General features: G+C 41.7%; 2 protein-coding genes across 3 annotated transcripts in view; one reads left to right on the top strand and one right to left on the bottom strand.

Moving 5' to 3' along the window:
* Positions 1 to 5: 5 nt before the first annotated feature.
* Positions 6 to 26,724, top strand: pcnx2 (pecanex 2). 2 transcript variants are annotated; one of them, XM_020601238.1, is made up of 40 exons: positions 6 to 758; positions 1,982 to 2,184; positions 3,019 to 3,136; positions 3,249 to 3,285; positions 4,668 to 5,191; positions 5,378 to 5,572; positions 6,239 to 6,721; positions 6,821 to 7,013; positions 7,585 to 7,735; positions 7,877 to 8,019; positions 8,433 to 8,511; positions 8,769 to 8,904; positions 9,178 to 9,320; positions 9,485 to 9,638; positions 10,295 to 10,327; positions 10,729 to 10,900; positions 11,095 to 11,205; positions 11,283 to 11,374; positions 11,663 to 11,772; positions 12,268 to 12,376; positions 13,378 to 13,443; positions 13,595 to 13,745; positions 14,266 to 14,407; positions 14,547 to 14,724; positions 15,091 to 15,199; positions 15,287 to 15,416; positions 16,019 to 16,077; positions 16,183 to 16,398; positions 16,495 to 16,748; positions 17,339 to 17,572; positions 17,780 to 17,883; positions 18,490 to 18,634; positions 18,918 to 19,148; positions 19,568 to 19,725; positions 19,965 to 20,081; positions 21,884 to 22,062; positions 22,370 to 22,536; positions 22,628 to 22,702; positions 23,449 to 23,625; positions 24,193 to 26,724. In XM_020601238.1, exons 1-40 carry the CDS (start codon positions 606 to 608, stop codon positions 24,364 to 24,366), a joined length of 6,405 nt encoding a protein of 2,134 aa, XP_020456894.1. In that variant the 5' UTR covers positions 6 to 605; the 3' UTR covers positions 24,367 to 26,724. The 2 variants fall into 2 exon arrangements, with proteins under 2 accessions (XP_020456894.1, XP_020456884.1); XM_020601228.1 differs by having other exon boundaries at positions 13,378 to 13,470.
* Positions 24,311 to 26,792, bottom strand: part of rgs17 (regulator of G protein signaling 17) — a 19,687-nt gene continuing 17,205 nt past the window's right edge. The window contains exon 8 of the transcript XR_002275055.1: positions 24,311 to 24,395. The gene's annotated coding sequence lies outside the window, so the exon portion shown is untranslated. The remainder of the gene's footprint in view (positions 24,396 to 26,792) is intronic.

Raw genomic sequence — 26,792 nt, 5'->3', positions numbered from 1 at the left:
CTATAATAACCCCTGTCACCTAGCCTATTTAAAAATGTATTGTAGAGCTACACTATTACGGCTACATGGATACTGACTATAGCCTACATATGCACACATAGCCTACGAATAGGCTACTGTATAAATAGCCTATACACGCACACATATTGTCAATAGGGTAATTCATCTTTACTGTAAGACTAATGATCTATAGAAACAACCTGGCTGCGTTTGTGCGCAGATACACACTGAAGGTGGGAATCATATAAGAGGAAAGGAGAGAGAGGAGGGCAGATAGGAGGAGTAGGAAGGGAGGGCAGGCGGTCAGAGTTGCGCATCTGTACAGGCAGCCAGAGAGGAGAGGGAGCAGGAGAGAGACGAACAGGACAGGATGAGGACCGCGGCAGAAATAATGGACCAATCGACAGTGGGATGGAAGGTAGACGAGAGGGCAACACCGAGGAAGACCGATGACTTATGAAAGAGACGGCTCAGGAAACGTGCTACATTCCCCCAACATGGAGGCGTAGCGACAGTAGCATGCATTAGAGAAGATCATTCCATTGTAGCCTAGCAGCAGCATCCGTCTGTCCAACCTGATCGGAGAGGAGGAGAGAGGAGGAGACATGGGCTCCCAGGTTGTGCAGACCCTGCGTCAGGGAGTATGGGCATCTCTGACAGGGGGCTGGTACCACGACCCGGATCAGAACAAATTCAACAACTCCTGCCACCTCTATCTGTGGATATTTCTCCTGATGTTGCCCCTGTCTCTCCATCTGGTGAGTTTTCGTTAGGGAACATGACGTTCAAGGCCGCGTAGGGGGTGTGAGATGCTCACGCTACCTACAGTATAGACGGACATTTTTCATGCGCCCTTTTATCCCACTTGGATATGCGGCTCTGCAAAAATCTAAGATCCTTCACGGTCTGGTTGCTATTGAAGGAATGAGTAGACTAGACCAAGCGACACTGTTGCAGTATTTTTCCTGCATTCAATGACTAAACGCTTGGCTGCTCTTGGGTGAAGCAATGTAAAAGCCAGAATAGGTAAATGTATGTATAGAGCACTTGCTGAGAAAGAAAAGCATTGTTGCTCTTACTGCTCCCACCTCAAATGAATTCTGTAGTCAAATTAAACTCCTACTTCTTATAAGGCACATCCATGGTGACCTTTGTGTTCCCTGTCCCCATCACTTTGCTTAAAACCTGATCTTAGCTGTGACAACATATGAATAACACAATTCTCAAGTGACATAGGCCTGCTTGTTGAAATGAATAGGTGCTGTGGTGGCAGTAGCAGCCAACAACAGCCATGCATAGTACTGAAAGGGTGACCATTACTGGATGTGTACATAGCCATAGTACAATAACAGCCTTGTATCTGAAGAAATAACTGTCTCAGTTTCTCAGCAACATTTTTATGAAACAGAGGTTTACCAGTACAGCAACCATTTTTATCCAGATCAGATAGTATACAGTATATTGCAGGTTATGATTATGTGATGCGATTGCTCTCCACATCTCTGCTCTTCAGTCTCAGTACAATAAACAAAGATTCATTTGTAGCTAATGGGTGTTCAGATAACCCCAAATTAACACCCATGAATGAGGGTTATTGAGGCAAATAACAGATTCTGACTTAGACTGCAAAAATAGAGAATTAGTAGTAGATTAGTATGGCTCATATTTCAGCATTAAGCAGATTCTTTGTCTTAATTGTCCTGTTTTTTTTTTAATGGGACATTCTTCTGGGGATCAATACATTTCATCAATCTACCAATTAAGTTAGCTCTTGCAGTTCACTGAGCCTGTAAGACGCTGGGGTAACGTGCCTGTGTGACCAAATGGGGCTTACCTTTAACAGAATTTCACCCACATACAAGAAGACAAGAAGAGTTAGCTAGTGCCTTTCCCTCAGGAACAGACAGTGTGAAGCACACGAGAGTCAGGGTATTCTAGAGGTGATGATACGAATACGATGAGGCTCTTCTCCTGTTCACAGGCCCTGCCCGCTACCACTATGGCTTTGAGTATCTATTGCACTTCCATCACGGCCTTCTTCATCCTCATCAAGATGGCCAACTACAGGCTGCATGTGATGTTCGACGAGGGCGAGGCGGTGGTCCGCAGCAGCCTCTCTGACCTCAGCAAGGCTCCAGAGAAGAAAAGCAATGCATCAGACTCCTGTCTGCCCACTGGCATCAGGTAAACTCTCACAGACACACTTATAATCCTGAAACAACAGTCAGTGAGATTAGTCTGAAGTAGCTGAAGAATTCCTTCTAAAGTCTGTGGATGTGGTCTTACCTTTGCGGATGTTTTGGGGACCATTCAGATATATATATGTATACATTTTGCTTTTTGAGACTCAAGTTGCTTCCATTCAGGCTAGTCATTGCAAAATCTTGACTGGAGTGCTAAATCCCTAATGATGCAACATAATTATTAACATGGAATTGTACATTTAGGCGTGAGACATCCTTTCAGAATAATACCACTAATTCTAAATATAACTGAGCATTTTACCATGCTTGACATCCTCTTTTTGCTCTCCTTTTACTCACCTTTTGTCAGTTCTCTCTGTCTTTGATCAGATTACTTTCATGATCAAGTGTCTCAGAGTGGTATACAAACTCTTTCTACTTCATTTCAAAGATTCAGTTCAGCTTTGGTGAATGAATGAGCTAATGAGGGAAGGTCAGTGATCTTCAGGCAGCCACTCTGCTCTGACACACTTGATCTGCACAGAGACCAAAAAAAGAAAATCCACTGCTTCCTATTCTGTGTATGAATGTATTTCTTTTAGTTCTTTTAATTTCTTTATAATCTTTGAAGTGTTTGTCGCCAGATGGAACAGTGAGACCAGACACAAGTATTTGTCCTACTACCTTTGCTTTACAAATCAATGTATTTAGTGTTCAAAACACAAGAGGCTGGAAAAGAAGGTCAGGTGATTTCTTCTGAAAGTGACACTTTGATGTATGGACTTCTATAGACTCTCCATCTCTGTCTCTTCTGTCTGTTGTCTTTGTCCAACAGAAGGAGCAGCACAGTCCCCGACACGGTTGCCATGACGATGCTGGCCCAAAAGCGCCCCAGTCCTGTCATCCAGGTGACAGTGAAACAGACTGAAACTGACCCAGGACTGATTGGAGTGGTGAGTGACAGTTAAAGGATGGACACGTGCAAACATGAGTAGAGAAAACATTGCGTTGACCTATATTATATCCAAATTTTAATTCTACGTTTCTGAATTCTCTTCCACGCAGGACTGCTCAAAGTCAGATGAGGTGAAGACCTTGAAAGGTAATACTGATCTTATTCTTCGTTTGAATAAGATACAGATGGGTGACTATTAAAGGCAAAACCTGGACAAATGAGTGCAGAGACTTGAGGTACCGCTGATGCACAATTAGTACAAATACCAAGAACGAATCAACAAAAACTGCTCCAATACAAACAACTTATTATACAGAGACATGTAATCTCAGCACATTGCAGATCTGTAGCAGAGCTGAGATGCTGTAGTTTTCTAATGTGGCAGGGCTCAGTAACTTCTGCTAACTCATCAGTCAGGCTCAGAACAGTTTCCTTGGGCAAATCTATCTAGCTGACGATGTCCTGACTGCAACAGCTTACTGCCATGTCTAAAACCTCTCTCTCATGAATCATGCTGAAATCCTGTTAACAAACCGCAAATTACAATACATAATTTCTTACTTTTTTGTCATCCTGTGCAGTGAGTTAGCTTGGAGGTATGGTGACTAACGTTTAAAGCTTAAATGAGTGTGTCTTTATTTTTGTTAAATCATTAGACTAAGAACAAAGTGGCCTAACACTAAAGATCAGTCTAAAGAATCTCAACCCAACTGAACATCTGTGGGAAATTCTGAACACAGCGTTCTTTACCACCGTCATCAAGACACCAACTGTATATTTTGGAAGAATAGTAGAGTTTTAAAGACTGATGGACAACTAAAACTGTTCTGGCTGCTTGTGGTGGCTCAAAACCTCACTTAGACGCATTGTAGCGGTTTTCCTTTTAGTTTGTCACCCATCTGTAAGTGCTGTTAATCATAGTTAGAAATAACAGTGCATGCTCTCTCAGCTATTTAAGGAGGTACATTTTTTGTCATAAAATTTCTTAAGAAATGTCTGTGGTGAGGAAGTCAGTATGACTACATCACATAGACAGTAAATCAGGTACAGATGATTCAATGTTTGGTCCTTGTGGAACAACAGGAGTTTCCCATTGGCTGGGTTCACTGGTATCTCATGGGTTGTTTTGCTAAATGTTTACCTTTTTACATATGCACAATTACTGTGGCACAGAACTAGCAGTCAGCCAGGTAGCCAGTCAGCAAGATCAGCTGACTTCTTCCAGTAAATTTATCACATAATGCATTGGTGATTAGTCAGAGCAAAGTCAGCTGATCAAAAAGGGGTATAATCGCTGTGGCTCATTGCATCAGGTGATTGTACAATAGTAACAATATGTTGGTATTTATTTTTAATAGCAGTAGAATTGGTTTGCCTTCTCCAGTTCATGTACATTATAGTGTGATTTTTTTTGTGTAGCAGAATAAGAGATTATAGTATTTCCTTGGCAGCAATTTTAGAATGAGAGAAGTTTCATTATTATTATACTTTAAATCTATAATTTGAATTTACATTTCATTTCATTCCAGGACAGGATGAGAGTGCTGCAGAGGAGAGGCCTTTGGAGGTAGGATTGCACCCAAGCCCAGAGCCTTCTCCAGATGATCTGTCCAGCCCTAATCCTGACCAGGCCGCCCCGCTGCTGCAGGCCCAGCAGAGGACCCCATCTAGAGCTGAAAGAGAAGAGATGAAGCATGGGTCTCCTAGTGGAACCGAGAACATGGATGTGGAAATAATAGAAACTGAAGCTGTGAAAAGCACAGACATCCAGAGGTCTATGGTGGGGCCTGACACCGAGCAGTCAGAGCAGGAACAAACAGCAGAGAAAGACTCAGAGCAACAGAGAATAGAGGAGAAAGAGTATGAGGATAAAGAGACTGCAGATGGGGAAACAGCTGATGAAGGTCTACCTCCCTCCAAAGGAAGCGGAGATGAGAGTGAGGAGGTAGGTGTGGAGCAAAAAGAACAATCTGATGCCAACGTTAACTCACTGGAGACTCCCCAGGACTGCCTGGATGATTTCCGTGATCCCATCCCAGGATCTCCTGCACAGGTAGGCCTTGCCTTACAGTCATAGAAGCAGGTATATGGATATGATTGCCAGGTTTTGAATTTGATGTATTACTACTGTTCTAAAAAGGTAATTGTATCAAGATGAAAATAATGAATCTGTCAGTGTAATTGACTATTCCTCATCATGAGGCATCATTCTCCATCTGTCTCTTGTGTTGTCTCTCAGGCTGAGCCAGCGGAGGAGACATACTGTTCTGATGAGATTGAAGTGGTTCTGGTAGACAACTCTGGACCTGGGCCTGCGTTAGCTCACTTGGATGACAGTAACACAGTCAAGATCATCATCACCATGAGCTGTGACCCTCAGATGTCTGCTCAGCTGGAGGAGAGCGTCAAGCAGAGCCTGTTGGAAAATGCACAGGTAAGAATCGTGTTAGACCTTAGTTTTAATGTTTAATGGTTAATGCTATAACAAGAAAAGTTTCAAGAAACCGAGAAATGTGTGTTTTTGTCATAGTCACAGCAATATGCTGCTATAATGTAGATATATAAGAACGCATGTGCTTTCATACTAAATAACAGATGTGCATTGTGGAAGCCATTGTTAATTCTTTTGTCAAAGTTTTTACTTTATTTCTACTGTGTTTACAGTATACTGTAGCTATGTATAGCTTTCAGAATAATGTTCCTGCAGTAAAACAGTTGATTGGAATTCACTGCTGAGTCCAAATGTCAAATCTTGAATGTTGTCACACATAAATCTCTTTACACCGAACCTGTTGGAGATAAAGGTGGAAATTCACTCTTCACTTGTTGCCATGTGTATAACAAACACATACACTTTAGGAGTCTGCATCAAGTTTCCATGAGCCCCCTTGCTCACTTGAACGGTAAAACAGGACTGTATTAGACAGTCCAGACATCTTTGTAATGCACCTGGTAGGTCTGCCAGTCTCAAAATGAATGCAGAAGTCAAGATATTAGATTCTAACTATATTGTATGATGTGATGATACACATGTTTATGGTTGTGGTGTTGTCATATTTAAGTGATGGTGAGTCTGACATGCCTGTGTGTGTCCTGCTAGGCTCAGAAGGATGCAGGAGAGTGTCACATCAAGATTCCCATCATCACCTTTGACTCCCCCAAGGAGGAGAAACAGGAGATAGAAGAGGGAGAAGAAGTATCTGGCTCAGAGGACGACCCCAGCCTGAAACAGCACCAGATAACGAGTCAAAGTGAAGAATTTCACCTGTGTCGAGAAACAACCAGCTCTGAGTCGACCACACTGGAGTGTCCGGACCCAGAACAGGAACATATTGGTACGCAAACGACTAATGACAGAACATCAAGCCCACAGCTGACTAATGATAATAGCTCATCTGGTATTGATGTCCACTCCCACCCTGAGGACACAGATCCTCTGGATCCCAACGTGGATTCACAAGGTTTCCTGCGTCTGCCGCAAGCGTTGGGTCGCTATGGGCCTGGGGGAAGGACTCACATCCGCGGGCTGAGCATGGACAGTGGGAAAGATGCCGTACTGCTCTCAGACCGCTCACACAACATAGTATGTTTAGCTCTGTTTTCATTTTTAGATTTTTGTTGTGGTTATCTCCGTGCATCTGTCCATTTATCCAGTACATACAAACATTTGTCTTTCTCTCAGACCACCATGACCAGTTCTAAGTCAGATCTGGAAGCGAAGGAGGGCCAGATTCCTAATGAATCCAACTTCTTGGAGTTTATTTCCCTGTTGGGGTCACTTAGTGCCAGAGGGGGAAGGGCCAGCACACAGGAAGAGGAGGGGCTGGAATGCAAACAAGAAGTGAGAGTTGTTGAAGAAAGTGAATCTCAGCAAGGTTTGTTTCATTACCTTCACTTTCTTCAAATGCTTTCAATTACTCTAACTAATTATTCCTTTATTCGGGTTAATAGTGTTTTTAATATTGTTGAAATGGGAGCTCCTCTGGTTAAACCTGCATTAATTGAGTTTTTGACCATTTGGTGGCAGCACAACAAGCTGTAACGAAATCATTGCCTTATTAAATTCATATGGTGAATGTGTTAGGAAAGTTGCCAATTTATACATCAAGCAGTTATTTTGCTTCTTGTTACCTGACAAATATAAGTCCTATTTTCACTCTCACGTGACCAAAACAGGTTGTGGCCCTTGAAACCAAAAGACGCTAAAACTCTCCACTTGAGAGGAACTACTGAGTTGGGTGACAAGTCTTTGTAGGTTCATCACTATTAGCAATCTATTTAATCGTTAACATAAAAATACTGATGACTGCAAGGATAGGATTTTATAAATAGCAAAGAAATATGACTTGCCTTACTATTAATTAGGGCTTTATATTTTGTTTTATAAAGTCACATTTCTGTTTCTGTCAACTTACCCAAAAACATTTCAATTTAATCTGTTTGCAGAGAGTCTGACAGTGACTACCAGACCAGATGAGATGATAACAGGGACTAAGAGGGACAACAAACCACAGAGACCAAAACCACCCACCAGTCTGCTAACTGACACACTACAGGCTATACCACACATACACATCCCTATACTTTCTCCTGACAGGTGCATAATCTTTAAAAAATATGCAAACAACAGAATTCACTCTCACACACACACACACACATTTACAGCACTTATACACACTTTTAGATTCAGGTTCCTGGCATTCTGAATCTCCAGCTGATTAAAGTTTCCTTTCTCCAGTCCACAGACAGACAGAGAGAAGGATCCGGACTATGATTCCCTGCCCTCGCAAACCTCTCAGTCAGAGAGTTCCATGCTTCAGGTCATCTGCAGACCAGAGGCTACCACTAAAGAAGAGGCCTACACCTTCCATACTGTGCATAGTAAGTAGCAAACCTAGACCAAAATTAACAGTTAATAATGTTTACAGTATGTGCATAATCGTTCCCATAGTTCCTGGAAATGTAATGTTCTTTGTGCTAGAGACAAACTGAGACAAGTCTGTAGTCAGAAGCAACAGTGACGTGTGACCGATACGCTCAGTCAGTGTGCTGGGACAGTCTGATAACACTTGGATCTTTTGCACAAATATACAGCGTGTGTGGGAGGCACTTTTAAAATACACTGAGACAGCTCAAAAAGCTGTGGGGATTAAATGGCAATATCCTGGAATGGCTTCTAGATGTTCAGCTGTTCAGTCAAGGCTCAGCCACAGATGTCTGTCTATAATGTGAAAAAATCCCACATCAGTTATTTCAGATTACTGCAAGTTTCATGTATGTGTTTATCTCACCAGGAGACAGACCTCATAAGCTGTATGCAGAGAGAGCTCTCAACTTGCCACTAGGAGCAGAGCTCATCACTGGCAACATGTGGTACTGCTGTCAAATCTATGTTATTCTCTTTTACTGTCCTTCTTCAACATGTCTTCCTTTAGCTGCAGTAAGCCTTTTTAACTTTAGTTTTTCGTTTCTTTGCTTTTCTTTTCCAATTCTTTCTTCCTGCTTGTTCTCCTCCACTACTTTCATGTGTTTTCATGTGTTTTGTGTCAGCCCCTTAACCTATTCTTACCTGAAGTAATCAGGTTTGGTCTACACATTATTGTCAGCCTGTTACCTTTGTGTGTCTTCAGTGACCTGCTGTCAACGTCTTCCAACTCAGAGTGTCAGGACGGCTTGGCAGGCGGTCACGTCGACTGTCCATTCCAACGACGTATCATCCCTGCACACAGGCTTCGGCCACGAAGGACGCACCCTGAGATCTTCCAGGTGTTCATCACCTTTTTCTCTTTTGTCCCACCTACCACTGTCATCATAATTCACTACCTAATTCAGTTTGCTAAGACTATGTGCATGGAGGCATTGATTTGAAGTCAGAGGTCTTTCAAATGTTTTTTTTTAGAGTTGATCTTGTGTTGATGTTGTGCACTCACTGTGTTCTCAGTTATTGTATGTTTAAAACCATGTAGCTAAAAAAACATCATGCTCTTTTTGTTCCTCGTATTACTGCATTTGGGTATAAATGATGTGTTTTTGTCTCAGGAAGAGGACTCTTTGGATGAGTCATCAGAGACCTCCACTCAGGAGAAACCATCCAGGAAGGTTTATTACAAACTTAAACTGTTTCCTGGGAAGTGGATCAACATTTTATATGATCGACTCACCCTGCTTGCTCTTTTGGACAGGTAATACAGTTCAATTGAGCAGTATTCCTTTTAATTACAGCAACAGCCCCCCTGCGGCCCTAGTTAGGATAAGCAATATATTGCCCAGGGTTTTATGCCTAACAAGTTGCTGAATTTGCTATTGTAATCTGTGTTTGCCTTTTGCATGTGCTGTTTTTCTGTAGAAATCGGGACATTCTGGAGAATCTAGTTGCAATCTTCATGGCCTTCCTGGTTTCCTTCCTGGGATTTGTGCTTCTAAATCACGGCTGCTTCAAAGACTTCTGGGTCTTCCAGTTCTGCCTGGTCATCGCCAGCTGCCAGTACTCCTTACTGAAGGTATACAAACATGTCTGTGGAACATAGTGGAACGTAGTGGATAGTACCTAAAGTCTACCTGTGTCCAGACTCTGAATCACAAGTCATGGGGTATGTGGTGGCTGTTGCTTACGAGGTAGGGCAGTCGTCTTCTGACCAGCAAGTTGGTGGTTCAACTCCCGGTCTCCCTGCATGCCTAAGTGTCCCTGAGCAAGACCCCGGTGGTTCGACTGGCGCCGGTGTGCGGCAGCCTCTCGTCATCGGTGTGTGAATGTGTGTGTGAATGGGTGAATGTGTATGATCTCCTGTAAAGCGCTTTGGCCAGTGTAACACACTGTGAAATATGCGCTATATAAATACAGTCCATGCCATAAACATGGTGTTGAGCAGGTCACCTGAATCTTTACTGTTGTGTGGTTTGAAATGTGATTGTTCTACATTAAATAAATAAATGAACTCACTACTGAAACTGACTTGCATCGAGGAATGAATGATGTGTGAACTCAAAGTGTGTCACAAAATGCAAATTGAAAATAAAACAAACCTCAGATGTGCCAGTTCCTCTTTGCTTTCAGTCATTTCTTCCCTTTTGATCGGGGAAGGGGAAATATTTTTAATTGCTTTCATGTTAATTTACAAGTTCAGTATCGATTTATGATTGTGGTTTTGTTTTCCAGAGTGTTCAACCAGATGCAGCTTCCCCAACACATGTAAGTTTAATATTCCATTGTTACTGAACCGCACAGGAAACATTACTGACAGACTTCTTGAAAATAATCTTATGAGCCTCCATGATAATTATCAATATTTGACAACTGTTCCCCTAAAGTGATACATGTTGCCAGTATTTGGCATATGAGGTCATGACTTTCAAAACAGTTCCTTTTTCCATATTAATAATTCTGTTGCGTTTTGACTGGTAGCACCGGGAGTAGAGCTATAGAGGATCTGAGCTCACAGATGAAGCAGATGATGTACTTGATATATAGGCATTTAGCCTAAAATGACCCAATGTTGTAGTAGAGTTTGTGCTATTATCTTGCTGTAGTTGTTATATTGATAAGTTGGAAATCTAAGAACCAAGTCTGTGTGTGTTCGTGTGTCTCCCCAGGGTCACAACCAGCTGGTGGCCTACAGCCGAGCAGCCTACTTCTGTATTTTCTGTGCCCTGATCTGGATGCTGGAGCTGCTGCTGAGGCAGAGCGACCTGCCTGTTTCCACCCTGTATGGAGTCACCATTGTCTGCCATGATGCACTACGCTTCTTACGAGATCTCCTAGTGGGTACGGAGCTCACAAGGGACACACAAATGCACAGATCACACATGTATACTTCAACACAAACTTTGTTTCAGAACTACTCTTACACATGATCTTATTTATTTGTCGTTGTTTAGTATTTTGTTTTGTCCCCTGATCAAATAATAATATGTCCTTCACAGAGAATAAAAATGCCTTTTGTTTTATACATTAAACAGGTTTTACCTACTGCTTCCCAATTACCTTCCTGGTGGGCCTTTTCCCTCAGATCAACACCTTCACCATCTACCTGCTGGAGCAGATTGACATACACTTTTTTGGAGGAACAGGTTGGTAAATCAGTTTCTATATTTACAAACCATAAAACTCCCTCATGCTTATGTTTCTCATTGTTTATGTGTCTCAGCTGCTACGAGTCTCATCTCTGCGATCTACAGCATCCTGCGCAGTCTGATCGCCCTGTCTCTGCTCTACGGGTTCTGCTTTGGAGCTCTCAAGGTAGAACTTATAAGTAGGGAATGTGAACATGGTCCTTTCTCCTCTACTTTCTTCTCCATGTCTTTGTGGTTTTTGAACTGGATTTGTGTTCAAGGCCATACTGTTGGTTATAGAACTAGAAGAAGACAGGGAGTTCAGTGGTAAGTAGAGCTTCAGCAAAGTACAAAGTGTTCCCAGTCATCCTTCAGACGATACTACGAGATTGCAACAGAAACTTTGAAACTGTAGTTTTAAAAGGTATATGATGGTATGATTCTCACTGGTGTGTGTGTGTGTGTGTGGTTACAGGAGCCGTGGGATGAGCAGCACACCCCAGCTCTGTTCTCTGGTTTCTGTGGCCTTTTGGTGGTCTTCTCCTACCACCTCAGTCGACAGAGCAGTGACCCTTCTGTACTGCTGTAAGACCCTGTGTGTGTGTGTCATGCTTGCATACAAACATTGTCTGTGGTGCATGGAAAAAGAGGGTTGAATTTACTGATAAGAGAAAATGACAGATGGTGAATGTGTTGACTGTACTTCAGAAGAAAAATGTTTGTTGAATCATTTTCAGTCAAGCAGACAGTTAACTGTGAACATAAAATGGTACATAATCCTCATAAAGGTTGTTCACTTTTACCAATTTGGCTCAAGTAGTTTAACTTGTTCAGAATATAGGATAAGAACACAAAATGCAATTGTTCCATAAATTATATTTTACATATAAAAACTTACATTGTTCATGTGTATTTGTGATAAAGAAAGATTTTTATTTATTAAAATATTAAGGTTTTTCCAATGTTTTCTGCTGTTTTCAGTTGCTTTAGGGTTATGACAAAAATCTGCTCATGTTATTGAACAAATAAGGTCCTCTTGTTCCTGATGCCCCGTTTTCCACATAATATTTTTAATTACAGATCCCTGATCAAGTCGAAGATGATGCCTGCATTGGTGGAGAGTGAAGAAGAGGAGGCGGAAGATACAGACATCAAAGACCCACTACCTGAAAAACTGCAGAATTCTATGGTAACTAAAGGTTCATGTGTAGAAGTAAATTGATGTGATGTAGTTTTGTTTCATCGGTAATGTTGTTATTGAATGATGATTACTTTGGGTTTGCCATTAGCTCCAGGGTGAATTTTACTCCTCTGAGCTTTAATATAACCATTTTTTACTCTGTGAATTGTAGCAGCCAGAGCTCATGCATTATATTAGCTCATACCAGTTCTCAATAATTATCGTCAGAAAATTAAAACTCATTAACACGGTGGACCTGTGTTTGTGAAAAGGCAGACTGTTTTAAACTCAGTGTTGCTGCAAGAGAGATAATCAAACTTTTTTTTTTGCCATTTACTGTATTTTGTGTGATTACAGGAAATTATGTCACTGAATTTTTTTCCCAGGGCCAGACAGGGTCCAGTCCTCACCTACACAGTTCATTATCTACTGTCAAAAATCAATCAAGATCTAAACAGTCTTTTGCAAAGTATAAGATTTATTGAGGAAAAAATAAAAAGCACCCTAAGAGCATCTGTTTCCAGTTCATGGAGCAGAACAACTACAGAGCTTGAGACATTCCTTTTATACCCTCTATAGCTCCTCCTTGCCCAGGGCTTGCTTCATCCTACCTTTCTCTTTGGCCTCCTTAAGGATATACTATTATTTCATTGGTCAGTATAGGTCCAAAAATGTCCACACATGGCAAATGCAAGTCATGCGGACTCCTTCAGGTTCAAGGAGGCTAGGTTAAAAGATTGACACTCCTTGAATGGTGTCAAGGCCATAATCCTTGTTCCATCTGGGGAGCCATCCAAGCAATAGACGGATAGTTTTTCCTCTCTCTTGCTTGGCTACTGGGACCATCTCACAGTCAACCTGTTCTCACCTCCACCTGTATCACCCTCATCATCCTTGTATGCATTAAAACAAAGCAAATAGAAGCAAAATAAAGCACACAGAGCAAATGTGTTTTAATTCAGTATGGATTTTTAATGATTGCAGCTCTTCCTCCTTGTTTTGCTCTGCAGAAGGAGATTCTGCTGTCAGATCTGGTGGTGTGTTCCGTCGCCTACATCCTAACCTTCGCTATAACTGCAAGTACTGTATTTCTGTCTCTCAAGGTGAAATTCTCAATTGTTTCCTCTCTTTAAATGTTGCCTTTTATTTTGATCTTTGTTACAGTCTGCAGTGCCAAGCGTGATATATTTGAAACATTAGGTTTGTTTATACTCAACTTGTTCTCAGCCCTTTGTGACCATCGTGCTGTACGCTTTGGCGGGGACAGTGGGGTTTGTCACCCACTACCTGATCCCACAGCTGAGGAAGCATCACCCTTGGTTGTGGATCTCCCACCCAGTCCTCAAGACTAAAGAGTTCCACCAGTTTGAACCCCGAGGTCAGAAAGCCTTTTGTATATAGGCCAATGTTGTCTCTTAATTAGTAGCTAAACCTCTAGAAAATAAGCAGACGGTGAGCCCATCCTTCATGAGCCTGTGGATAATGTGAATAATAGAATAATTTGCTTCTGGATCCATATCAGCAGACAGTACAAATTCACATAGTGATAGACAGTAATGCTGATTTGTGGTCCAGCAGTTTGATCCACACTGAAACATTTTTTTGGATGAATTGCTATAAAATTCAGTACAGACATTTGTAAAAACCTTGGTGATCCCCTGACTTTCTGTCTAGAGCCAACACCAAGTCCAAATTTCAGTTTGTCATACTTTCCATTATGACCAAATACCTGGAAAACTAATACCATTCTCATCAGCCTCAGCTGTACTTTGTGTTTAGAGCTAATTACAGTACCAGTCAGCATGCGCTGCTGTGCTTTAAGCTAAAAGTGGAGCCTCACAGACTCTAAGTCTTGTTGAGAAAGAAAAGGAGTCCCTCTATTCTTGTTTGTGTTACAGAGGATGCTGTGCTAATGTGGTTTGAAAGATTGTACGTGGGGCTCCTCTGCTTTGAAAAGTATGTGGTGTACCCCGCCATTATCCTGAGCGCACTCACTAATGATGGCTTCGCCCTTAGTCACCGCAAGAAGCTAGGAATTCAGTGAGTGGACACATACAGCCACAGACACCAGGCATTACATTGCACACATACCACCTCTAGATATCTTGCAGTGCGAGTCTGTCTGTTCATCAGAGACTGCTGAATCTGTTGTCTGAACTCTTGTTTGTGCCCTCTCCAGCTGTGATGTTCTCCTGACAACAGTTGCTGGACTGAAGCTCCTGCGTTCATCCTTCTGTGACCCCAGCCTCCAGTTCCTTACTCTGCTCTTCACACTCATCTTCTTCCACTTTGACTGTCCACATGCCTCCGAGAGCTTCCTGCTGGACTTCTTCGTCATGTCTATTGTGTTCCACAAGGTGAGAGAGAGAGAGAGAGAGAGAGTGTCTCAGTGATACAGCAGATGCATTCAGAAACACACAGTTATCTCTCACACACGCAGTTTCGGAAACAGAAACAAACTCAAAGAAAGAGAGAAAGAAAAAGACGAGAGCTGATGAGAAGCTGGTGGTTTTACAATAATTGTGTTTTATTAATTTGGCAGAGCACTGTTGACAATTGAAGTTGAGGAATGAAATAGTGTAGATATTGCTTTATTTGCTTTGTGACAAAGGTTGTGTGGGATAAATAACAGACTCTAATATTAAATGTTTTAGTGTCCCTGTAATACAGCTGCTGTTCTGCTGAGCTTTGTTAACAGTCTCTCTGGTTTTGTTTCTGTCCAGATGCGCGAGCTGTTGTTGAAGCTCCATTTCATCCTGGTTTACATCGCTCCCTGGCAGATCACCTGGGGCAGCGCTTTCCATGCCTTTGCTCAGCCATTTGCTGTGCCTCGTATCCTTTCTATGTGACCTATATGTGTGTCTGTGTGTGAGACAGTGCATCAGTACCTGCTTTTTTCCCTTTGACTGGTGTGTCCAGACTCAGCCATGTTGCTGCTCCAGACACTGCTCACCACTGTCTTCTACACCCCGCTGGCTCCCTTTCTGGGCAGCGCCATTTTCATTTCCTCTTATCCACGGCCCATCAAGTTCTGGGAGCGAAACTACAAGTAAGGCCCCAGCATTGTGAGGGAGCGTGGACTGGCTTTCTCAAACAGCGTGTCACTGAAATGTGAAGAACTCTAGAAAAGCAACAAATTAAAGAACAAGTGTGGGGATACTCTGTTTTTTTTTCCTATTGTCACCAAATCCCATGAAGAAACTAACCCAACAATGAGTTAATCATACTAAGAAGTGTTGTTAGTCAGCCTGCTATAAAGTGTTCCTCTGTGCCACAGATGCCTACTGTGGTCCAAACATTATTAAAGACTCACCAGTGGGCCACACTGCTGCACTAGCTTCCTTATCACGAACATGCTCATTATAGTTTATTTAGAGCTAATCTGGCATTCACTGTGCTGCCACTGCTGTTATTTACAGCTGCAGTAGTGTAAACAGTTTTGTTCCTCATACAGCATTGAATAGGATACAGTGTATGATATTCAAGATGCCATATTATTGATCAGTGCTGAGACACTTTACAATGGCATTGCAATTATACTGTAAAGTATTTACAGTGGATTGCTTGTGGGTAAATGGTACCTTTTGAGTTATGTTTGCACTGAAGAGTCTGTGGGATTTTTACTTTTTTTCTGTCTTCCGTCCTATGCAGTACAAAGCGTATTGACAACTCCAACAGCAGACTGGTGTCCCAAGTGGATAAGGAGACAGGTATGTTTAATTACAGGCCACATTTTTTTCCATTTTATTTGTGTCAATACTGTGACAGTGTCCACCCATCTGACTGTTTGCTTTCCCGCTGTCCTTCACTTGCAGGGTGTGATGATAACAACTTAAACTCCATCTTTTATGAGTACCTGACTCGCTCCCTACAGCATTCACTTTGTGGTGACCTTATGCTGGGTCGATGGGGCAACTACAGTGCCGGAGACTGTTTCATTCTGGCTTCTGACTACCTCAATGCCCTGGTCCACCTCATTGAGATTGGCAACGGGTTGGTCACCTTCCAGCTGAGGGGCCTTGAGTTCAGAGGTATAGTTGGACCCTCCTTCCTTCCTTCCCTCTGTTTTTCCATCTGAATGAATGAGATGCTGCCTGGCCGTTTACCTCCATCTCTCTCTACCCCAGGTACATACTGCCAACAGCGAGAGGTGGAAGCCATCACAGAGGGTGTTGAGGAAGACGATGCATGCTGCTGCTGTGAGCCGGGCCACTTGCCTCACATGCTGTCATGCAATGCTGCTTTCAACTTGCGCTGGCTGGCCTGGGAGGTGATGGCCACCAAGTATCTGCTGGAGGGTTACAGTATCAGTGAGAACAATGCCGCTACCTTGCTGCAAGTGTACGACCTGCGAAAGCTGCTCGTAACCTACTACCTGAAGGTATGTTTCCATCTCAAACTGAAACACACAGGACAAGGGAGTACAGTATGTGTGTACACAGATACACTGCTTTATGGAACTTCATGGACAGGTTTTTAGATAACTGTGTGAAAGTTGGGGATGTGAAGTATTATACTGGACATACCGGCATATTGCCAGCTTACTATGGTGGATATAGGTATTTATCATTTCTTTAGATTCATCATTTCTTAGATTTTTAGGTGATCTTTTATTGTTATTTTGAATGCTCCACTTTGACTTCCCTGTGTTATACTGTGCAATATTAAAAACATTAACATGACAAATTTACATTTAATTTGTTTAATCTCTTATATGATATTGAGGAATATATGTACAATGCAGTTACAGTATATTTGTAGTACAGTGCATTTGAGTTTAGCTTCCATGACTTTTTAGTTTTTATGGATAAAATCATCATATCGAGATTATATGAGGTTTAACCAATGTCTAGATTTCATACCAGCAAATAATTTTAGATGGCTTCTTTTTTAAGCTGTATTAGTGGCATGGCTCTGTGGATGGAAGTGTTGGTTGGTTAGAGAGTACATTTTTTTCTTCCCCCCCCCCAGAGTATTATTTACTACCTGGTCCACTCCCCCAAACTGTCCACCTGGCTCAAGGACGCCACCATTCACGAGGCTCTGCAGCCCTATACCAAGTGGCACCATATTGAGCGTGACCCTCAGGTCTTCAGCGTGAAGATCGATGAGGACTATGTGCACTGCCTGCAGGGGGTGACGCGCGCCAGCTTCTGCAATGTATACCTGGAGTGGATCCAGTACTGCGCTGGGAAGATGGAGACGGTACATCACTGAAAGACTGTTATCAAAGCAATTATGCCCTAGAGCAGCTAAGTGGTATTCAGTTGCTGTTTATCATGGGTACAGTGAAGAATTATTTTCATTATTGATTAATAATTTATTTCTTCCTTAAGCCTTCCTTTACAATGTCAGAAAATTGCCACAACTGTCTTTTGCCCATACACTTTTTGTGTGTGTTTTTGTGTCCAGCCTGTGGATAGTGATGAAGACTCTCCCCTGGTGACTCTGTCTTATGCTCTGTCCGTCCTGGGGAGGAGATCCCTTGGGACAGCATCACACAACATGTCTAACAGGTGAACCTATTTCAAGCCAAAGACCAACTCAAACCAAGACAGACTTCTTTGGAAACTCAACCTTGTTGTTGTACAAATTACAAAACCCTCTGAGACAAATTTGTGGTTTTGAATATTATATTATATGAAAAAGTGACACAAATTTATTGAGTGTGGATTTATTGCTATCAAAATAACACCAAAAATATAATACTTATAGTTAAAGCCTAATTCTGGTTTATTTTGATCTGGAATATTTCCCATAAATGTGACTACGATAAATCTATGGGTTATGCTTACTCTAGCACAGAGTTTTTAATATCTATATAAATGCAAAAAATGTGCATAATTGTAGCTACTATTTTGCTGGATGCATAGGTGATAAAATCGGTTATGTATGAAAAAAATATTAAGTTCAGTTGAAATACAGTATCATTAGACATTTGCCTGCAGTTAGACAGATACACCAGAAGGGGGCATCAGCAGCTAACTCTTTAAACATCCAGACAGATAGCTGTCACTGCACTCAAATGACTTTTTTGTCTTTGTGTGGTGCATGTTTTAAAAAATACTTTACAGTTTTATAACCTCTCGTTCTTTCTTTTCCCCTCAATCCCCACCACATAGTCTGGAGTCATTTCTGTACGGTTTCAACACTCTATTCAAAGGCGACTTCCGCATTGCCACGAAAGATGAGTGGGTTTTTGCTGATCTGGACCTCTTGCAGAAGGTGGTAGCTCCTGCAGTTAGAATGAGCCTCAAACTGCATCAGGTACTATAAAGTACATTGTATTGTTTTACATGTAAATGTGCCTTTTGTCTGCTTCTGCTTGTGTGTCTGTCCATATTTTTTTTTCTCTTGTTCTCTTTCTTTGTTGGAGATATCTTATTTTGACTCTGTAAACCACCTATTGTACATACATAGACAGTTCTGCATAATTCTAGGTTTCTAATAATGTATTCACCAGGGCCATTTCTCATCCCTGTAAGTAGAAACCTACCTGAAATGTGATTACATTTTAGAGTGCTACATCATGCCTTTCCTGCCTTTCCAGGATCACTTCACATGTCTGGAGGAGACCGAGGAGGCGTCTATCCTGTACGAAGCCATCACAAACTACCGTAGCAGCCTGGTCATCTGCCACGAGAGTGACCCCGCTTGGCGTAAGGCAGTGCTGTCCAGCCGTGACACGCTGCTCACATTGAGACACATGATCGACGATGGCACGGACGAGTACAAGATCATCATGCTATACAAACGCCATCTCAGCTTCAAGGTCATTAAGGTAAAAGGGCTGAGGGGGTTGATGGAAATAGAGCGTTTGTATTTGTGAGAAATGTTTCAATTTTCAGTGAGTATGCACACGTGTGGTATAGATTAAATGCAAACCTGTCTCTCTGTCTGCTCAGTGCATATAGCATGACAAACCTGCCTAAACATGGACAAGGTTTTAAAGTTCATCCTAAAGGTGTACTACCAAACAACCACCGCTCTTTCCTTGTATGACAGAGCACAAATGTGTACTTGTGGTCATAAGCGGTTTCAGTTTCACTATTGCTAAATATTTGTTCAAATATTTTATCACAATTTTTTGGCCAGTGTAGGATTTAAAGCATTAATTATTAAATTAAAACATTAATGCCCTCTTGTTTTACTGTGAGCTCATGTATAAACTCACCTCTTGTCTTAATTCTCTCTCTGCAGATCAATAAAGAGTGTGTGCGAGGTCTGTGGGCGGGTCAGCAGCAAGAACTGGTGTTTTTACGGAACCGAAACCCAGAACGCGGCAGCATCCAGAACTCAAAGCAAGCGCTGAGGAACATGGTCAACTCGTCCTGTGACCAGCCACTGGGATACCCCATGTACGTGTCAGTCACAGCTATGCTGCCACATTTTCAGTGCCAGATGGGCAGTGTGGTGCTACTGCAGCATCATGAGGTTCAGGAATGAAAGGCTGTATTCACAGAAATATTACTGTGTTGTTGTTCCCTGCATGTTTGCAGTAGGCATGGTTTTAAAAATCAGTTTGGACTGAGGTGTCTAACTTCCCTGTCTTTACAGTTTTTGTCCCTTGCGTCTGATTTATTTTCTCATTTCTTAGGTATGTGTCACCACTGACGACATCATATGCGGGAACACACCGTACCCTCCGCAGCATTGGAGGAGGGGCTTTAAGTCTGGACGCCATTCGTTCCTGGCTGTGCTCTAAATGGTTACGGTTAGTACATTGTTTCCCACCTCAGTCAATAGTGCACTTTCTCCTTCCACCTCAGGCTCAGACTCCCCCTGAAGTTTATTTTTATTGTGCTTTCCAGTTAACATTCTTTTATGCTCAGTTCAGTTCCAGGAACAACAATCCATCTCTCAGAGTTGTTGAATAAGACATTCTTGGAAAGAGGCTCGATCTAATTTATTTGGTATCATTTATAGTAAAAACTTAAATTCTGCTTATAATCATTTAACCTCCGAGGCCATGTGTAATTTCAGCTGGAGGTTATTGCTCAGAGTATTCTTTGTCTTATGCAAGCTAAGATGTAAACAGGGTCAACAAAACATCTTTTCACTGAGTCACTAAATAACTGCTGTAAACACAGCCTGTAAATAAGTTGTATGAGGTTGATTACCTGCAGCGTTTTCCAGCACAGTATCGTCCTTGATTAGTTTCTATTTGTGACTGCTGTTCTCTGTTTTTTTTTAATGCTGTTTCTTCATGCACATCAGTGGCAGATGTTGTCATGATTTTGGGAATGCTTCCCTTGACATATGAAATTTTGAAAAACCTAAAAAAAAGCCAGACCGTTCTCTTCACTCACAAATGTCGCCAGCTGTCACTGAACTTGACCAGCTTTGTCGTAGTAAATGCAGGATTTGTAAATGCACTCTAGTTGCTGCAGAATTTAAGTCAGTTTTCAGGGGGCTGATGTTCTTTTCTCTGCACTCCAAGCTGTTTTTGTACCATATTTTTGCCTCGTGATTTTTCTTAACCCCTGTGTTTGTTTACATTATCTTTATTCCCACATTGTTCTGAATCAGCCTTTATTTTTATATAAATATTTTTCCTCTGACCTTATTAAAACCCAAAATGCAGAAAACTATTGAAATTGGACGTTTTACAGCTGCTGTTTTGCAGTGGGCCTGCAGGACCCCAAACACACAAACATTAGGGCTGAGGTAATGTGCAAGAGGCAGAATGTTGTGATGATATATGAGATGATGGTAACTTTATAATGTTCAACTTCAAAATGGTGTAAATCATTCTGGATAAAGTGCAAACCAGCGTAATGTTCCTGCTGCCCGCTAACTGAGTGCTTCTCTGTGGATTTATAGATATTGACTTGGTGGAAGTCAGTGCTAGGGAGAGACTTTGCTGCCAACTTAATGTAGTTTTAAAAACATGTTCAGAGACAGCGGGAGTGCACACTGGGTTCCAGAGTGGGAGGGCTGCCAAAAGCCTTGACTTTCTGCTGTTGCAGCAGTGTTGATTCTTGCTCCCTTCCTTCTTCTTCTGGCGTTAGATCCTTCCCTCGCTTCCCATCTTGCTCTTTATCCTCACATTTGTTTCTCATCCTCTTTTACACATTACCTTTAGCTTATCGTGCAAGCTTTGTATTAACCTCTGCAGACCAGCTAATGGGGTGTGTGAATGTGTGTACCTTTGTGACTTTCTCTTAGGCTTCTTAGGGGTGACGTTTTCCTTTCAGAGTAGATTAGATTGTTAATTCTGTTTCATTTGCCTTGAGTTAAAGGTGTTATCTGAATTTCCTTAATTAGCCCAGGAGCCAAGGAGATGGACCACACCTTGACAGCCAGAACACATTTAACTACTGTAATTTAAGAGGAAGACTGCATTATTATGTGCCACATATGCTAACACATCTTTCTGTGTGTGTGTGTGTATATGTTTATGTGCATGTGGTTAACCAGCTGGGATAGGCTTGCTAAATGTTTTATGGCTTTTTGGAAGTTTTTGCGCCTTGCATTGATGAATGAATAAATGAGAGGTGCATGTGTGTCCTGTAGGGTGCGTAAGGACAACCTGACTAGCTGTAACAGCGGTGTGAACATGGATGATGTTGACTGTGGTGCTGGCGGCTCGTCCTCACTGAGTCAAAACCGCCCATCCTCCGTCACATCCAACAGCCTGAGCCTCTGCCAGAACAGAGCCAGGACAACACACAGCCACAGACATCACAATTCAGGTACAAACCAATACACACACACACACACACACACACACACACACACACAATCTTCATATATGCACAGGTACCACAGTGTATTTTTATTCTCCTTTAAAGCAAGACCACATAGCTTTTAAAGTCAAATGATGCATTCTTACTCTTACAAAAGAAGATTTTAATTCATGACTAAATAAATGCAGCCTTGCTCAGTCTGGTATAACCAGTAGCTTACACTAAGTGGGCTTATGTTAGCAGCCTTTAAATAGATACCGCTGTTTGGCTATCAAAATAGTTGCAGATTTTGTGTGTCTGTGTGTTTGTGCAGCCAGGAGAGAGTACCGCAGTCGGTCAGTGCAGCCTCAGAGTCAGCGTCCCCCTGTCAGCAGCCAATCGGGGCCCAACCTGGACTCAGGCTCCGCCCACGGGCTCGTTCAGCGTCTGTCCAATAGTCAGCTGTCCTTCAACACGTCCATAGCCTCTATATTCTCCCAGGTATATGCACATACATTAATCGGCCTACTTTGTTCAGTTTGGGCTTATACTATGAGAATAAAGTGATAATTGGATCTGTCACTCTCTTCAGGTCCCTCGTCTCTCAGGAGCAGGTGGGATCAACTTGCAGCTCCAGGCAGCGCAGCATCAGCAGCGCTCCAGTCAGGTAGGAGCTTGTTACACCTCTGTACTGTGCACACACACTTTGTCGGCTAACGCACTACAACACATGGTTGTCAGATGAATATTTCAAAACTTAAATAAGATGTAAGAAAAACAGTGTTTTCAGTTATTATTTTGAAATTTGATTTATTCACTTAAATTCAGTTTTATTTGTATCGCGCCAATTCACAACGAAAAATCTGGGAGAAATATGACCTCTCTTGCTAGTTCCTGTCAGTACTCTGGCTGCAGTATTTTGGATTAACTTACAGTAGTCCAGCCTGGAAGTAACAAACGCATGGACCGGTTTTTCAGCATCACCTTGAGAGAGGATGTTCTTGATTTTGGTGATATTGCGCAGGTGAAAGAAGGCAGTTCTAGAGACTTGGTTTACATGTGAGTTAAAGTTTGAAATAACTCCCACGTTCAAGGTGCCTAGGTTAATCTAGAAATGAAGTGGCTGCCTGAGACATGTAGTGAATGTACCATAACCATGCAATTAAAGGAAAATGAAGAGAGAGAACAAGTGGTTCAAGAGGAGGAATTCTGTTTATGAGCTGCCATTACAAGATCATCATGCCACAACATCAGTTCTGTATGTTAATAAAACTGTCATTTTTAGCAGTAAAACCTGTGAATTGCACAACATTTTACTGTGCAGACACTGAGTTAATGTTACCGCTACAAAGCAGAGGTACATGCTTTCTTCTTTCTCATTATCATAACACCTCATCCGGTGCCTTTCCCCAGGTCTCCTCGTCCTCGTCCACTCTCAGCCTGCTGTTTGGGAAGCGTAGTTTCTCCAGCGGTCTGGTTATCTCTGGGCTGTCCGCTGCTGATGGGGGCAATACCACAGATACACAGTCCTCATCCAGCGTCAACATCACCATCGGGCCCTCACACAGGTCCAGCAGCAGGGCCACACAGGTAGGAAGCAAACACTGAGTAATGTCTGAAGGCTGCAGCCTCCTCATACAGAAAAAAGAGGTCCTCGACTCCTTATCCTTTTAACAACTATAAGAATAGTTCAGCATTTTGGCACATAAGCCTCAGCTAATTGTTGTCTTTACAGATTATATAAACAGGATATAATGAGCTTTAGAGGGGCTGGTGGACGGATAGTTTTACCCTTAGACTGAGCCAGGCTGGCTTCAAATTTAGCACACAGACATGAAAGTCAGATTGGCAAAGTGCATAAACCCTCTGGAGGCTTACACTTGTAGTCCACCTGGGTTACTCTTTCCACCGAATACTTTAATGTCCGAAGAAGCTACAACACTGATTACACCTCACAGTTTAAGGGATAAAATTATAAGTATGGCAACAACCTTATCAAAGATTTTGTGCAGTGAGAAAATAAAAACCTACTTGCTGCTATTTTAATTTGACATGGGATGCAAAATAGCATAAGTGCAAGACAGGAATACGGCCAGTAAACCAAGAGTATTACTCTAATGCGCCTTTATGCCCCTGCTCTCTTCCGCTCTTCGTTAGTGGACATCAGAGCCATATGAAAGTATAGATGTGGCCGGTTCCAGTGCCGTCATCACAGTGAAAGACGGCATGCAGTCAGGTGGCCAAGGCTGCAGTCAGGGATTAGACAAGACCCAGGAGGATCCAGCATCTGCCTCAGCATCCCTGGAGGCAACCAGTCAATGGACAGTCTGAGAGGGTGACAACACACACACACACACACACTCATAACTATATACAGAGAGGACTGTGAAAAGTTACAGCTATACACAAACATAAAAAAGATTGTATGAGCGAGCATCCACATGCACAAACCTGTCTCCTCTCCCGTCCTCAGCATGTGGTCTCATCCTGTTGTCTGAATGTAAACACGTCTGAAAACATGATCTTGGATGTGGCTGATGAATTAAAGAAGTTTGTAAATGAGGTTGCCTTTTTCTACCTTGAGTCATGTCACATATTGGTTAATGGTTTTTGTTTAAATGTGTTCATACTTATCTTCAGAACAATTTCAGGTTCATCTGTGATCTTTTACTGGATATGTAAAACCGCTGAACTCCTGGGGGGAAAGCTGGGGATCACCAAAGTAAGCAATGGGGAACCATGAATGTCCGTACACAATAACCTAGCAATGGATCCGATCGTGGCTGATCATCTGGACCAAAGTGATGGGCCAACCGAACAACAAACTAACATTACCATCCCTTAAGCCAAAGCACCACCTTTTCATAGCACGTTATTTTTGGCTGATAAAAGCGTTGTGGAAATCTCTATATTTGTAGAAGTGCAAATGAAAACCTAAATAAAAAAAAGCACCCTCACAGCACAATGCTGATTAAAACTGTGTAAAGAATCTACAAGTTGCAGCCTATCTCCCACAGCCAGTCAAAGAAAGAGTCACATTTGGCAAAAATCAATTAAGTATTTATTGTAAGTTGTTACATTTAGATTTCTTTCTCTAGCAGCACTATTTAAATTACAGATATTCAAGGGCAGTTACCATAGATTGGAGTTTTTTTTCTTAATGCAAGATTTCATCCTGTAAACAAAGAGACTCAACTGCAGATCAAAATGTACCACAACTGAACATGCTAACATAACTCCAAGTTAAAGGCTGATGAACAACATCTTTTTTTGTCTTTTGAGACAAAAATAAAAACAATTAGTGAACTAAACCTCCTTTTAAAATAAATTAAATCAGTACAAAAATTAAAAATAGGCAACGGTTGCTTTTGTTACACAGTTACAAGTTCTGACAGATCTGCTGTGGTTGCTTGTAGTCCACATCAGACAGGCTTCAAAAGGTTGTCTGTCAGTTATATGTTGACAACGTATATGTGGATGATTCAGAGAGATGACAAACCCACCACAGCAATGTGAAAAGACTAACAACGTGTTTTGGAACATATGTAATAAATGCAATTATACATTCCAACAATTTTGACCCAATCTAGCCACTACTGTTGTACTTGCTGGGACAGTTGTGTCCCAAACAAAACCCAACCCAAACAAAACTTTACACGGTACATTTATTTTCTCTCTTTATTTTTTAATGACCTATAGACATTTGGGAAATACACTTATTCTCTCTGCTGAGATGAGAAGATCAATACCGCCACCAAATTTTGTTTTTGTACACACCAAACAAATGAGATAAAGATCTGTGCACGTTGGAGATGGAATATGCCAGGCTAGCTAAGCTAAGCTAAGCTAACTGGCTGCTGGCTCTATCTTCATAGTTGGCACACAGGTAAAAGTGGTATCCCTCTTCTCATCTAATTCTCATAAAGCAAAATGAAAGTGTATTTCCCAAAAGAGTCAAACTCTTTCTCCACACCCATCATGTTTTAACTACAGTTTCACTCGGGTATTGTAAATGTATTCACCAAGTTGTGTATTAAGGAAAACAATCCACATTTTCTAAACTGGACTTGGGTGTAAATCTTTCTTTAATCTTGATTCTACTGTTCTTGGTGTAAACTACAGTCATGACCGTATTGTACCATCATGCAGAGAATTGCCAATACCAACATAATTAAATGTTTCTCATAATGTACAAATCCCTTAATGCTCAGTGCTATTAATTTTGTAGCAGCTCGATCTCTGTAAGATGAGGCTCGATGAGATGAGTTCCTCCTGTGCTATTCTACAGCAGAGGATTATGTTTCATCAAGTCTTTTCAGTGCTACAGTTAAGGGAGTGTTGTATCTCAAGGTGTGGTAAACAGTGATTGATGATCAATTTCCTATGATAAAATTCAAAGTCTGTATGAAAAGCTGTCAGATCCTTGGGCAGCACAATCCTGATGTTTAGGGACACAGTGCTCTGAGATGCTCGAAGAACTTAAGAGCTCACTTTTACTGGCTGCTGTTTAAAGATCAGCGGCCGTTTTTAATGGTCCCAGCTTTTTTTAAATCTGAAAACTACAAGTCACACCTGCTTTGTATTTCAAGATGAAGCTCTACAAGAGAACAAATTTCACTCCATGCTGCTTTGTTGACCTTTAGTAACCACATGCATAAAATTTCAATAGCCTTAATGATAAAAAAAAAAGTCTAAGTCATCAAGTAAACTGAAAAATATTGCAAAGTTGAGCTCCACCAAACAAACTTTTCATTAAA

Source organism: Monopterus albus, unplaced genomic scaffold (genome assembly GCF_001952655.1).
Source record: "Monopterus albus unplaced genomic scaffold, M_albus_1.0 scaffold3.1, whole genome shotgun sequence".
In the NCBI taxonomy this organism is placed as follows: domain Eukaryota; kingdom Metazoa; phylum Chordata; class Actinopteri; order Synbranchiformes; family Synbranchidae; genus Monopterus; species Monopterus albus.
Note: the sequence above shows the minus strand (reverse complement) of the source record. Positions and strands in the feature narration are given on the sequence as shown.

Coding starts and splice junctions, on each gene's coding strand:
- pcnx2 (XM_020601228.1), top strand. CDS start 606: ATGGGCTCCCAGGTTGTGCAGACCCTGCGTCAGGGAGTATGGGCATCT. Junction 14,408..14,546: donor CGCAAGAAGCTAGGAATTCA/GTGAGTGGACAC, acceptor TGCCCTCTCCAG/CTGTGATGTTCTCCTGACAA. Junction 19,726..19,964: donor CAGCCACTGGGATACCCCAT/GTACGTGTCAGT, acceptor CTCATTTCTTAG/GTATGTGTCACCACTGACGA.